The following is a 14,266-nucleotide window of genomic DNA, read 5'->3' as shown; positions in this document are numbered from 1 at the left end:
GCGCGCTTAAAGAGGCAAAAATGAATCAATTCATGGAAATATTCCTTTGCTTAAATCATTCAGGAAATATTGGATCACGTTCAACTGGGCAGATAAAGTAAAAAAAAAAAAAAAAATTGATGACCCACATTGTGATTGAAAAGAGTATGTTGTTACTTTTATGACGTGTATTACCCTACTTTGTGTACTTTTCCAAATGATCAAATATCCGCTTGGTTTTGTTGGATTCAAATAGCAGGTTCCTGCATCGGCTGCTATGCGACGAGAACGTCCTCTGTTGGCACAAAGACTGTTTCCAACCAGCAGGTGACAGTATCTGCATACACCAAACAAGATTTCCATCAGTAATCGTTAAATCACTGACACAAGGGTAGGAGGATTAGTCAAATAGTCAAATATAGGTCGGATACTCCATATATGTCTATCCATGTTGGATATAGAGTTTAGTTTATACTGAAAACCAAATCACAAATGAAAACATCAGATGAAAATAAATAGATATTAGACTTGTTTCAGCATGATGCATACGTATGTAAAATCAATTTGTTAATTTATAAAACAGTTACAATTGCCTCTGAAAGAGGATTCTTATCTTAAGTTTAAACAAAATATATGAAGCAGGCCTATAGCACAATATTTTCTGCATATCAGCTCTTTCTTACTTCTTTCATCACTCTTTAACATAAAACGTGACTATTCATAGGCAAACTTCCTGCTGAAACCATCAAAATGTGAAACCTCAAACTCAGTTTTGGCAGTTCTCTTCCACTTCAGGTTTTTTTTAATCCTCTTAACCCACAAACATAATTTCTGTTTGTAAAATACAAATAATTTACATAATCTATTTTGCATACATTACACTAATGTGAGCACCTTTAAGTCAGATCCATCAAAATTTCATATGTAACTTTTCAAACTGCTTTGAAATTTCATGGTATATTTAAGTTTAAATGCTTTAAACACAGTTTTACTCCTCAGTGATTCAGCAAATATATTGTTGAGCCAGTGAGGTGTAAATGTGTTTAAAGAGTTTTGTTTAAACTAATATGCCAAACCATATTGCTATCTTGGCCTTGTTATTGTTTCATATAGCCTAATGTCCATCAGGCACATAATGTACATTGTTTATTTCATATGTCTCTGACCTCATTGAGAATGGGAGCATGGTGAAGAAGGGCCTTAGGGTAAGTGAAATACTGGCTTTTGTTCCAAACTCTGAGGCTGCTGGGCTCTGTTTCAATATGGTTATGCAGTCGGTAACATACTAACCTCATTGAGTCTCAGTCATCTATCACAAAAACACAAAAGACTGTTCACTCAAAAATGAAAATTCTGTCATCATTTACTCACCCACGTCTCCTTCCAAAACTAACCATGTGACTTACTTTCTTGCTTTGGAAAATAAAATATTTTTTAGAAAATGAGTAAAAATGTATACATATACATACATACATATATATATATACACACACTTTCTCAAAATATTTTATTATTATGTATATATATATATATATATATATATATATATATATATATATATATATATATATATAAACCTCCTGGACATAAACATAGGAGCCTAATTAAAAAATTATAAAAAAAAAAGCTAATTTTAAAAAATAAAAATTCAAACAGCACTTTGAGGCTTTTTTTATCAGAACTCTTCAGTTACACAGCCTATATAATGTCTGTTGGATGTCTGTACATTTAGTGATTCTTGAATTTTTGACTAAAATTCTGTTTTCATCTATTTTTCAACACAAAGAATGTATTTAAAACGCGTCACACCCTGTTTTCATAATATAAACGGCTTGTGTTTGTCCCGTTAGCTGGGTTTAGGGAACTCACGTCTGTTGTTCACTGAGGTGTTACACAAACCGATGCCGTGATTTGCAATTAAGCTGTCATGGCACTCACTTCAGAAAAAAACGGAGCTGAACTTCAAATAGCCGGTGTCTGAGAATGCTTTGCTCATTTACAGCCACGGTTCATTATTGTTCGAGCGCGAGGACGGGAGAGGCTCTGAAGAGGTTTCGAAGAGCTTATGTAACGCTCCATAACTTCAAACCCTAATATCACCGCAAGGCCTTTAATTACGCGTAAGCACTTCTCATCTTTTCACACCTCTGACTGTCCTCCCCTTAAACACACACACACTCGTATAAAGGCCGAGCCCCGCGAGCTGAAAACAGGCATTTGATACAACCTCCACCCGTGGGCACTTCGTCAGCTCGGGACCAGCCTCCTCCGGCCTCCCCAAACTCCAGTCAGAATGCCTCCCTACGAGAAATCCATGGAAATTACGCCTTTCAAGCAAAGGAAGTGCCTCGGTAGGTCATGACAACAACTACATCAGCTCTTGCATTTTACAAACTCCTCTACGTCACCTGATTTGGATTGTTGGGGAAACATTTTAAAATAAAATAAATGCTGAATTAAATTATTATACATGTAAACATTTTCATTAAATGTATTTATATTTTTAAACAGAGGCTAAATAAAGATTAATTTCATGTTTTTTTTAAATATATGCTCATCTTTTTCATGTAGCCTAGTTAAAGAAAAAAAAAAACATCTCAAAAGTTACTATTAAGCCTCTTATTTACTTTCTTTTTAGCTCAAAATCTATATTAATTGTAAGGAAAATGGTTTTAGATTCTCAGAAAAACCAACAAAACCATAAAAAAGCAATGCAACAAGCAGAAATGATGTGACAACGTGACAAACATTATGTCTGCAATATTTTATGTAAAACAATGTTCCATTCACAGATAAATGTATATTTGTTCCTCTATTGCAGCAACAAGAAAAGATGAAGTCTGCACTATTCGGTCTAAGTTCCCCAACAAATTACCAGTAAGATACCTTTTTAACATAAAGTGTTTAAAAAAAAATAAAACAACTGCTTTTTTAAATATATATATATATATATATATATATATATATATATATATATAATATTTTTTTTTTTTTTTTTTTTTTTTTGTATTTTAGGTAATTGTGGAGAGATACCTTCGTGAGAAAAAGCTTCCACTACTGGACAAAACCAAATTTCTTGTCCCACATGAGCTGACATTAGGGCAGTTCCTCAGCCTGCTCAGGTGTGTATACTCTCTCTCTTTTTGTTATATGATGCAGTTTTAGCTGCATGTGTCAGATTTTGCAGCTCAAAAGAAAATGAGCCATGGCTTGTTTTCTTGAGTCAGTGTGAATGTGTGTTGTATGAACAGTGAATCAGGCCAGTGCTGCTGTGCCATGTTGCTTCAGTCACTGGATCGCTGTATGAGGCACTGCCTGAAGTTTCAGAATCTTTCAAGCAATTATTTTCAGTAATACCAATTTCCCGTCTCGCTCTTTCTCTTTCAGAAGTAAGATAGAACTAGAGGCATCTCAAGCTCTCTACCTACTGATCTCAGGAAAGAAAATGTCCTGTTTGTCAGCCAGCATGGGAGAAGTTTACTCACAGTTCAGAGACCCCGATGGCTTTCTCTACATATCCTATGCATCCCAGGACATGTTTGGATGAAAAGACTCTCAGACAGGAGCATGACACACAGATCACATCACATCCCTCCAGACTGATGCCTCTCTGAGATCATGTATTGCTGCTAAATGAAGACTCTCACTGTGCATCACACCTAAAACCACACAGACCACCAACTACTCTTGGTCTAGAGGACTCTCCTGACCTCATTTTTTAATAGTTTAGATTTCTTTGAGGCTAATGTTGAAGCATAATCAGTAGATTTAAAAGAGGTTTCAACTGAGCTGTCTAATATGAAGAACAGAAAAGTGATGTCACTTCTCAAGCTGCTCATTCATAAGGCTCCAACACAAAAAAAGGACGTCCTGTCCCTCAAAGGACCTGGGATGTCCTGTCACAATGAGAAAGGGGTTTGTTCGATGCTGGTTTCCTTTCCATGTTCTTTCTGTGACTGTTCATCTGTGTTTCTAAAACAAACACAGAGGAAACGAACAAACAAAAAACTATTTAAGCACCTACTGGAATGAAAACGAGTGCAAACAACACAGTCATTATGTACTCAGCTTCAAACGCGGTTGGAAAATCCTCAATAAATCAGTTTAGTTCTTTTAACTGAATGTCTGGTTTTATTTGATTCCATCTATTCTGTTGATGTGGTTTATTCTGTTCAACAGGGAACTAAGATTAACAAGGGTGCCATACATGGGGACATAATTTGCTTATTTTTCATTTGGTTATTTCTAATGGGCAGCTTAAAATAAACAATATGGCCAATAAGTGATGGTTTACATGCTCATAAACATGTACAGAGCAGTGAAGCAATTCTCTGCTAGAAATCTGAGTCATTGCCTTTTAGTCTCACACCTCTTCTTAAGATGCATCACCATTTTACACATGGCTGTTATTAACCAGCTTCTCTAATAAAAGGGTTTAGTTTACGGTGTCAGTAAGCAGGAGGTGCTAAATGGATCAGGTCTAACAAATTATATGGATATAAACCATTTAAAAGGCTGTGAATTGCATGTTAGTGTCCCTCACAATGCAACTTTATACTTCATCCGTGTCTAGCAAGTTATAATTATAGTAGTTTTAATTTAAAATTAAGCACAAATATAGGGTGGGTTGATGGTGGTAATTTTAAACCCTTCACATATGCATTCTTACTGTTACTTAGGACATTACTGGGAACTTTAGCACCTTCCTGCAAAGTGTGTTGTGAAAGGAGAATGCATTAACTGAGAAATGGCAATGAGAAAGTTCAAACGGAGGTAAACTGAGGTTTTTATTGGATATAATGTATGCTGTTAGTATAAGGTGATAATGAAATGCACATAACAGTGCCAAAACAAAGTAGTATATATATTAAGTTGTTTAGTACTGTTCAAAAGTTTGTCAAATTTCATTTATTCATTCCAGTGATGGCAAAGCTGAATTTTCAGCAGCCATTACTCCAGGGTCAAAAATACACTCCAGTTTATTTTTAGTGACAATGTGATTATTTACCATCCCCTTTGCTCAATTTGATGCTTCCTTGCTCAATAAAAGAATTAATTTCCTCAAAAAAACTTTTACATCTTAATGCAAACAAACAAATGTGGAACCAATAGGCGGTCTTTTTTTCTTTTCAGCCAAAAAAGTGTTTCAAGAGGGTTCACATTACACCAAACTAAGATAGTAACTAAGAATTACAAAAAAAAAAAAATTCTGTGATTAACTCCCAATAGCTGCCACAGGACACAAGACTCTGTAAAGTACCTCAGCATCCCTCAACATAACTTGATAAGCAGAGATAAATATGATGCTATCATTGCATTACTACCACACAGTCTTCACATACTAGTACAGTTTTCTGTCAGCACTCATGAAGACAGATGACAGAAAAATGTACACATTTTTCACAACTGTCAATTGTTTCACTACACACTGTAATTTGGGAAATGTTTCTGAATGCAGAAAACAAGCACAGCTTACAAATAAACTTTTATTGGTCATTGCAATTGCTGCATTTAAATGAAGGTGAGCCATTTCAGATCCCAACATCCCAAAGGAAAGTAAAGATACACCCACAGAATAAGAGAATACATGTTGATAAAGTATATTGATAAAGTTTAGAGACATTAAATCAAAAGAAAACAGTATTCAAAAACAGATGAAATTGCTATAAAGGAAAAGAATAAGTTAAAGAAGAAAAACAGCAATCAACATTTTGGAGTTATGTACCATATATTGAATATTTTCACATTTGGTTTTTAATTCAACTCAATTTTTGCCTGCTGCTTTACAATCTCTATCAAATGCCCACTAAACAGTACCAAAGAACTTTGCAATCAATTTCAATTCTTTCTGTGCTCATAGTGGTTTCTCCATTTTCAAGTCATATAGAAGAAAGAAAAAGTCTGTCACTGGCAGATAAGTTCTTGGTTTGTCTTCTCAGTCCTATCATTCTTAGCCAATCATTTTTGATTAAGACAGAAATCGAGTTCCTGAAGACTGGTTAGTCAAATGAATGGTCAGAACAAGCTAGAAGATGGCTTGGGGACTTTGGAATGTAGCTGAGAGCCACTGAGATCCAACCAACTCTTCAATTCAGCTCCTGCCGTTTGGAAGGTGGCACAAGGTGAGCAGGCAGTTTGGCCGGAAGCTCGTGGCCCTCAAGCTTTACCTTGATCAGGTGATTCGCAAGTGCAAACTCTTCATCATCCAGATAGCCGTCTTTGTCAACATCTGCCAGAGTCCAAATCTTTCCAAGCACTGTGTTTGGCAGCTTGGACTTCACCAACTCCTTCTTAGCCGTGGCACCAGATATCTTCCCATTAATTGGTGAGAGCATGTAGAACATTTCATCATAGGATGGCTTATCACGGCCCACGATCCATTCCAGCTCATCTATGCCTTCACCTGCACCTTCTCCATATCCGTGACCAAATGGCCCATTCATGGTTCCCTCAAACGCACCACCCTTCACTGACTGGCTGGGCATGGCGGCCTCCTCCTTACGGACCAGCGTCATGAGCTTAGCGATGTCGTTACCTAGCATGTCTTCCACTGACTCCAGCAATTTTGGTTTAATGGCGGGAAATTTGGTGAAGTCCTGAACAGCTAGCAACTCCTGCAAAAAAATATTGTGTTGTGTTTTTATTTTTAAACAAAAGATCTTTATAAAACTTTAATTCATTAGATAAAAACTCTTACCTGCATTTTCTTTAAATTAGGAAAGTCTCCTGGTGAAATGTTGTGCTCTTTCTGAATCTTTTCATATATAGCGCCCAAGTTGTTAATAAGCTCTTTTTTCTTTGAGTCTTTGCCAAATACACTTGGCATTTCTTTCTTCAGAGCACTGATAATGTAAGCTTGTACCTAAAAGGAAAGTATTAAATGGACTCGGATTAAATACAAATAGCATTTGTGCAGTTTCGCGTGACAGAACTACACCTTCTCACAAGTATTAAGTTATTTCATAAAGTGAAAATAAGAAGTGAAACCAAAATCTGGTACACACGTACTGGGGTTTAAAGTTCATAAAAAAAAATATCCTGATAAAAGGCATTTTCATAGACCAACACACTGAACTTCAACCCTCATAATTAAGGGGGGGGGGGATTAAATAACTGTTTCCTATTTATATTTGAATTATATTAAAAGTTCAGTTTCACATGATTCTTCAAAATCATTCTAGTATGCTCTTTTGATGGTTTATAGATTATAAATATAATTATAAATGCCTTTTCTACCATTTTTGATCAATTGAGATGAATCCTTGCTGAATACTAATCCTAAGATTTTGAACGCTAGTGTAAATGTGCAAAAATGTCATAGTTTCACCTTAGCGAGACGTGCTCTTTTGATCAGATCATTGAGTTTCCGCAGAGCTGCATTCTGGGGAAGACTTTGAATATCCCGGAAGAGGTCCTGCTCCTCTGCTTCAAACAGCTTCCTGTTATCTGCGATCAGAAGTGGCTGAGCCCAAAAGGAGCCGATATACACTCGGACCACCTCAGGGGTGTTGATGATCTTCCCCAGTGACCACATGAGGGCACCATACACCCTCATCAGCTGCTGGGTGCTGATCTGGTCAGCTTTGTTCAGAACCACACGCATCTTGTCCTCATGGTTTTTCAGGGCCTTAATCACCTCTGAGAACTCATCAGAAATGTCCAGCTTGTGGGCGTCGAAGAGCAAGATGATTCTGTCCACTCTTTCTGCAAACCACTCAAGAACTGCTGCAAAGTCATAGCCTGCAATTGAGTTAGAAAGTTAGAAAGACGTGCATTAGATTGGGCCCTAAATCAAAGCTCTGGAAAGAGGAAGTCAGCAGGGCTGCATGGGAACATGCTTTATTTTTAGAAAAGGAGGTCAGGGATAATGGATTTGATTAGCATCATCTGATCTCAGTGACTTCAGAAAACTGTAAACTGCAACTAAAGCCATGTATTCAGAGAGAAAGAGATCTGCTGCCTGTGAAATCCCCGGTGTAGAGGAATTGAAAGGCATCTATCGTCATTGTGCATCTATTTATTTCCATTTGAGAACCTGTGGCAGTTCTGGCTAGGTAATAACCATAGAGGGACAAAAAAAAAAAAACTTTTTAGGAAAAAATGGGAGATTCTTTAACCCACAAAAATCATGACATAAACTAGTTTTTGGACATTTATGAAAAACTATAAGCAGAAGGGACAAATGAAAACCACAACAACAACAACTTGGGGTTAAAGGGGAGTGTAAACACCAACGATTTGCATCAAAGGAACTATTAACCAAAATCAGCAATAAGACTACCAGAAGTATAAAATAAATACACATGGTAAGAATATGAGGTTAATATAAAATATTAAATTTAAACATTTTAAATGAAGAAAATATAAATCATTTATTATATTTATTTTAAACTGTTATATTTAATTCTAACACTTAAAATTAATAAAAATGTACCAAAGAAAAATACAAACACTATTTTAACCTACAATGATTGTACCATAAACTTATGTTTTTGAAAGCTGCATTTAAATAAAAATTACATGAAGTCATTTATTGGAAAACTATATGCAGAAAGAAAAAGAACATGAGGTTACAGTAAAGTGTGACCTGTTACAAGGCTGTAAGAACTATAAAGAAAGAAAATATTATATGGATATGAGGCTTATAAAGACATTAAAAAAAAAAAATAATAATCCAGTACAAATTTTATTCTAACATTTTAAATTAATAAAAATGTACAAAAATACATAATTTTTTTTTAATTATCACGAAATAAATCGTTTTGAATGTTGCACTGAAAATCTGCAAACTTCCTTTTTTTGAAAAGACATGATAGTTCTGACCCAAGTCAACATTTATGAAATTCAAAAAGAAAAAAAAAAATGATCGCAATCAATCAATCACATTTTTTTTAAATAATAAATTAATAAATTGCAGTGGTCAGTGAGAGGTGCTTCTTGAAAAACATTTTCTGAGCAAATCTCACATGACCCTGTACCACACAGGAACTTTTAGTTCCACATTTTAAACTGAACGTCACCTCATGACCCTATTTCCAGCCATTTGCCGTAAACACATCTTCCCACATGGATAAACTCCAGTTGCAATAGTAGACCCAAGCGACCCAATGACATCATAATAGCTACCCACAGCAACACATGGAGCACAAAGGCTGTTTGAGCTGCAGTCAGACAGAAATGTTCTGATGGGCTTTCATGCTTAATCCCACACAGACACAACTGCGGCACAGTCTGCTGTGTCTCTGCTGGGACTAGTGGTGAGGAAGCCTCAGCATGAGTGCTATGTGACCATGGTGTGCGGGCCACCTTGATCTCAGTATCTGGTTACTGGCTCAACGGGCCCCAGAAGGGACAAAAGGGTCACATGACTTCTTGAGACATATCCTGTAACAATGGCACATTTCTGTTTCTTAACAGCTGTCTCTTTGTGATGTTGCTATCTGTATCTACAGTTGTAGACTGCAGTGAGTTTACATACAGGCCAACTCAGCATTTCCTTCTAATTCTTCCTGTTCACGGATGAATGAGAATGGAGTTCAAGCATACTATCAGATAGTGACTGTGTGAAATATTGGACAACTCAACAAAACACAAGTACAAGCTGCCAGTCATATGATGACGCATCCCCACCCACGAAACCCTTTCAGTGGTATTAAAAGAGGGAACTGGGAACAATGTGGTCAGGATTATTTTGGCACAATAGTTTTATCCCTACCAACATTAAGATTAGGCCAGAGGTTGCTTTTAGATTGGGGATTTATGCACAGTGAACAAACTTGCCTGAGCAGCTCTGACATCCTGTTTTTGTTACATCTTCATTTAATGAAGTACAGCATAAATGACTATTAGTGGAGAAAAATATATTTCAATATTTCCTGTATTACAGAAAATCCACTTATAGATTTTAAACAGAAGAGTGAGCAGGAAAGGAAATCAGGCTTGTTTTACTTGCTTTTCATAGCAAAGAAAACAAACTTAAATTTTCAGAAGTTCACAATAAAAAAGTCACTCCAAAAATTTGCATGGAATGAATTTATGTATTATTATGCTAAAACGCATCGGCTAATAGTTTTCTACAGACATGACACAAAATAAAGGACAGTGCATATATGTACTATAATAATATATGTGAAAGGAAAGGGAAATGACAAAGAAGAAAGAGTACAAAAATATATTAATTGATAAAAGGCAAAGTATTCCTTGAAGAAAGAAATGATAAAATCAAAAAATGATAATTATAGATATGAGGGTGTATAAAACAAAATAAAACCAAAAAAAAATAACAGAAAATATAAATGTTATCAACGTATTAATTAATTAAATTATTATAAAATGTTAGATATTTTACATATTCTAATTAATTATTCTAATTAACATTTTAAAGTAATACAAATTTGATTATATAATATTTTTATTGTTGATTTTAGTTGTTGTTAATTTATTATTATGTAAAAACAAGATAAGGCAGAAAGCACCCAAGGCTGCTGACCTCTGCTGATCCTTTGTTTTTCCCCTGACAGGATGCCTGGAGTATCGATGATACTGATGCTCTCCAAGACGGGGTTTTTTAACTGAGCACACATAAACCTGCGTGGAGAAAGAGAAACAGGTTGGGTGAGATTTGAGGCCAAAATACTACACCACTCTCCTTACCCTCTTTTTCTCATTGTCTAAAAAAATACTATAGAGATCAAAAGTAAAAATGTTTGACAATCAGATTTTATTAACATTAACATTTAAATCACATTTGCAGAACAATTGTATTAAAACCACAGGAAGATTTTACTTCCTTGTGTAACTACATATATGTTTCAATCAGCATGAGATCGGGACTGAAGCTGAAATCTCAAGAACACCAGTCTCATTCTGTAATAACATGAAATGTACTTTGCTTATACAAAGATGTGGATTTGTTTACAGTGATCAACAGTCTCTCTCCCTGCCAGCCTACAGCACTGCCCAACCGCCTGCTAATACACATATGCCAATCTCCGTCACAAGACTGAAGCTTACAGCTAGAACTTTCTTAATGAAGCACAGAAACCACTAGAGTGAAGTAGTGCTGTCAAACGATTAATCGCATCCAAAATAAAAGTTGTTGTTAACATAATGAGTCTGTACTGTGTATATTTATTATGTATATATAAATACAAACACATGCACGTATATATTAAGAAAGACATGTTTTGTTTATATATTAAATATATATAAATGTATATATAAATGTAAAAATATATAAATGTATATACACGTAAATATTTTCAAAATATATACTGTATGTGTGTAAATATATATATATACTATGTGTGTGTGTGTGTGTGTATATATATATATATATATATATATATTTATACTTATATTTATATTTATATTTATATATATATATATATATATATATATATATATATATATATATATACACACACACACACATAATAAATAAACAGTACAAAACAAAAACTTATTTTGAATGCGATTAATCATTTGACAGCACTAGTGAAACTGTTTCCCACATTAGGACACAGGTTTCTCTCTTTAAAAAAAAAAAAAAAGCACTATTTACTCAAAATATGCCAATAGAAATTTCTCTCCAATGGTTTGTTCATTTTTTTAGGCTTGCTTAAGGGCAAAACTTTGAAGTAGGCCATAAGGGGCTGCCAAACTGGATGTTAAAGAAAACTGACAAAAACCCAAGGAAGCTTTATGATTACATTTCAAGGCTCTTCTGTGTCATCTAATAACAAACTTTAAGAAATCTGGATGAGAACAGAACATGCAACACTAAAGCAGCTCACCCCACCCTTTTGCACCAGGCCTAAAGAGTTCCTGGAAGACACAATGTCACTGCAGCGTAAGGTTTCATAAACTACTGAATACTTAATTATTGAAAATTAACTAAGTAGTCCTTTCAGAAAGACAAAATGTGCTGAACAGTCTGCACTATTCAGACAAATTCCCTTTCATGCAAAACAGAGGAATTTCTCACATTTGAATATGTAGGCGAGTTTCACATTTTGAAATATTCAGACATCTGAAAATGGAACCAGTTTACACATCTTTTATAATCCGTAATTTCACAATGACCAAAAATAATCACGTGACCAGCACTAAGAGTGGAAAAAGGAAATATCTTTAGAATGAAATAGCATTATTATTATGTGGGTTTTATGGTTCTCTGTTCGGGAACAAATATTTAATTCTGCTGCATCAGCCTTGAACTTTTTAAACAAGCATATGGCAGAGCGCTGGTAATCCCAGCCTGCTTCAATCCGCTTGAGTAGACTCAACATCTGACACCACCCAGAAATCTGCTCCAGTTATTTTACAGGGAATGTGGAAGCTGTTCAGACTGGCATCACATAACATCACACATGTACGGCACGTGGGCTAAATGTCCTGGTTAGGTGTTGCCCCATCTACTGTAACTGTGATAGTAGGTAAGTTACACAAACAGACTAACAGCCCAAGACAAACTCAAGCTGAAGAACATGGCCTGTGTGACACCTGCTCTCAGCATATGCCAAAACTCAATCCAACACACATGGAAACTATGACACAACTTTCTAGAGAGTGAATAATGACTGAATTATTATGAGGTCATAATTAAAAACAAATGGATACTGTAAAGCTCCTTTTGTCTAAGTTACTAAAATACATTAAAATGCAAATACTATCAAAAGGATTTAGACCTATGATGAACATTATTAGGTCTATATTATGTTTTTCTTTAAAAAAACACTAAAACAATTATGCTATAGAATATTCTTGATTATTATTAATTTATTCACCATGATCGTTTACAATATACATTGTAAACATTGTTTACAATGTTTACCAACATGCACATTTTTTTTTAAATAAAATACAATCTGTTGCTATATATATATATATATACCACACACACACACACACACACACACACACACACACATACACACCTTTTTACTTAATGTTTACACTATTTGTTGTAATCAACAAATACAAATATGACAAGAACGTGTTTTAAACTAGATCATCTCAATTCATCATTGGTTCATGTGTCAAACATTTGCCAGAGGTCAAAATAACTGAGATGCTTGAGTCAGAGACTGCAATTTTTCCAAGTCACTGAAGTAACATGTACTTGAGCGCAATTTCCTGATTCACAAACATAAGGCTAATCTTAGTTTAATCCATTCCACACCTGAAACTCCATATGTAGTCACAACTGAGCATTTTATCAATGGATCCTTTATGTTACATGATACATGGGTGTATTACCTATTGAGGAAAGCGTTTCCAAAGGCGTTGAGTTTTCGGAAAGGCTTTTTTGGGTCCACAACCAGCGCATTGCCAGGTATCACGCCCTCCTGCTCGCCGTGCATAACCGCGATGAAGGAATCCGTCGTCGGCTCGGGGCCTATCCTCATCCCGGGGAAGTCCTGCTCCATCAGATGCCTAATGAAGGTGGTCTTCCCGGTCGAGTACTGTCCCACCAGCAGCACCATGGGCTTGTTGTCAAAGTCAGCATCTTCTAAAGCCGGTGAATGGAACTCGTGGAAATGATAGGTGTCCTCCAAAGGGAAGAGTTTGGTGCGGTAGAGGCGCTTCAGTCCCTCCGACACGTTTTGGAAAAGTTCTGGGTCTTTCTTTCCTTCTCGTTTAGACCAGCTGAACATGATGGTTGTTTACGACGAGTCCAGTGCGAGAGAAAAAGACTTCTGCTTTCAAATGTTGGCCACAAACCCAGGCAACGTCCTGTCGAAAGTTTGACTGTCCCACCCCTGTACAGTCCCCTCTGCGTAGCCTATTTTTACGACTTGATGCTGCAATTCATTAAATCCAGAACTGTAATGCAACGGCAATATCAGAGATTGTTGAAACACTCCTCTGTGAATGCACGTCGTTTAAAGTTGGGGAAATTCTTATATAATCGGATCTCAACTTTATACGTGTATCTAAACCAACTGCGGTTTGCATGCGGAATCTTAAATACTTCATAATAAAAGCCTCGGTTTCGCAACTAATGTGAGGGAGGTAGCGCTGGAGCATGCATAATACATACATGTTTGAATTGAAATCGCCAGATATGGAACATACAGCACCACATTAAACACCAAAGCTCTACGTGGCTCTTAGGAATGACGATTTTGTTTGTGAACGTGATACGCATGTTTCCTATTTTTCTGTTGGTCAATATTTTTTTCAGTACTATTCTGTAAAACATGACAAAACAGATACATTTTAAATAGAACGTACAACGTACAAACAGCGTACAACCTAATATTTTTTTTTCCCGAAATTATAT

General features: G+C 35.7%; 2 protein-coding genes across 2 annotated transcripts; one reads left to right on the top strand and one right to left on the bottom strand.

Moving 5' to 3' along the window:
• Positions 1 to 1,819: 1,819 nt before the first annotated feature.
• LOC109101903 (microtubule-associated proteins 1A/1B light chain 3C-like) lies at positions 1,820 to 4,096 on the top strand. Its single transcript, XM_042738226.1, has 4 exons — positions 1,820 to 2,330; positions 2,801 to 2,856; positions 2,995 to 3,101; positions 3,367 to 4,096. Exons 1-4 carry the CDS (start codon positions 2,273 to 2,275, stop codon positions 3,524 to 3,526), a joined length of 381 nt encoding a protein of 126 aa, XP_042594160.1. The 5' UTR covers positions 1,820 to 2,272; the 3' UTR covers positions 3,527 to 4,096.
• A 1,355-nt stretch (positions 4,097 to 5,451) lies between these two features.
• LOC109101542 (EH domain-containing protein 1-like) lies at positions 5,452 to 14,266 on the bottom strand. Its single transcript, XM_042738224.1, has 5 exons — positions 13,240 to 14,266; positions 10,469 to 10,566; positions 7,307 to 7,719; positions 6,677 to 6,841; positions 5,452 to 6,593 (listed from the first exon to the last, which is right to left on the bottom strand). Exons 1-5 carry the CDS (start codon positions 13,635 to 13,637, stop codon positions 6,066 to 6,068), a joined length of 1,602 nt encoding a protein of 533 aa, XP_042594158.1. The 5' UTR covers positions 13,638 to 14,266; the 3' UTR covers positions 5,452 to 6,065.

Source organism: Cyprinus carpio, chromosome B14 (genome assembly GCF_018340385.1).
Source record: "Cyprinus carpio isolate SPL01 chromosome B14, ASM1834038v1, whole genome shotgun sequence".
In the NCBI taxonomy this organism is placed as follows: Eukaryota; Metazoa; Chordata; class Actinopteri; order Cypriniformes; family Cyprinidae; genus Cyprinus; species Cyprinus carpio.
The sequence above is the reverse complement of the archived record's forward strand: the minus strand, read 5'-3'. Positions and strand labels throughout refer to the sequence as shown.

Coding starts and splice junctions, on each gene's coding strand:
- LOC109101542 (XM_042738224.1), bottom strand. CDS start 13,637: ATGTTCAGCTGGTCTAAACGAGAAGGAAAGAAAGACCCAGAACTTTTC. Junction 7,720..10,468: donor AAAACAAAGGATCAGCAGAG/GTCAGCAGCCTT, acceptor ACTCAATTGCAG/GCTATGACTTTGCAGCAGTT. Junction 6,594..6,676: donor CTAATTTAAAGAAAATGCAG/GTAAGAGTTTTT, acceptor ATTTTTTTGCAG/GAGTTGCTAGCTGTTCAGGA.
- LOC109101903 (XM_042738226.1), top strand. CDS start 2,273: ATGCCTCCCTACGAGAAATCCATGGAAATTACGCCTTTCAAGCAAAGG. Junction 2,857..2,994: donor AGTTCCCCAACAAATTACCA/GTAAGATACCTT, acceptor TTTGTATTTTAG/GTAATTGTGGAGAGATACCT. Junction 3,102..3,366: donor CAGTTCCTCAGCCTGCTCAG/GTGTGTATACTC, acceptor TTTCTCTTTCAG/AAGTAAGATAGAACTAGAGG.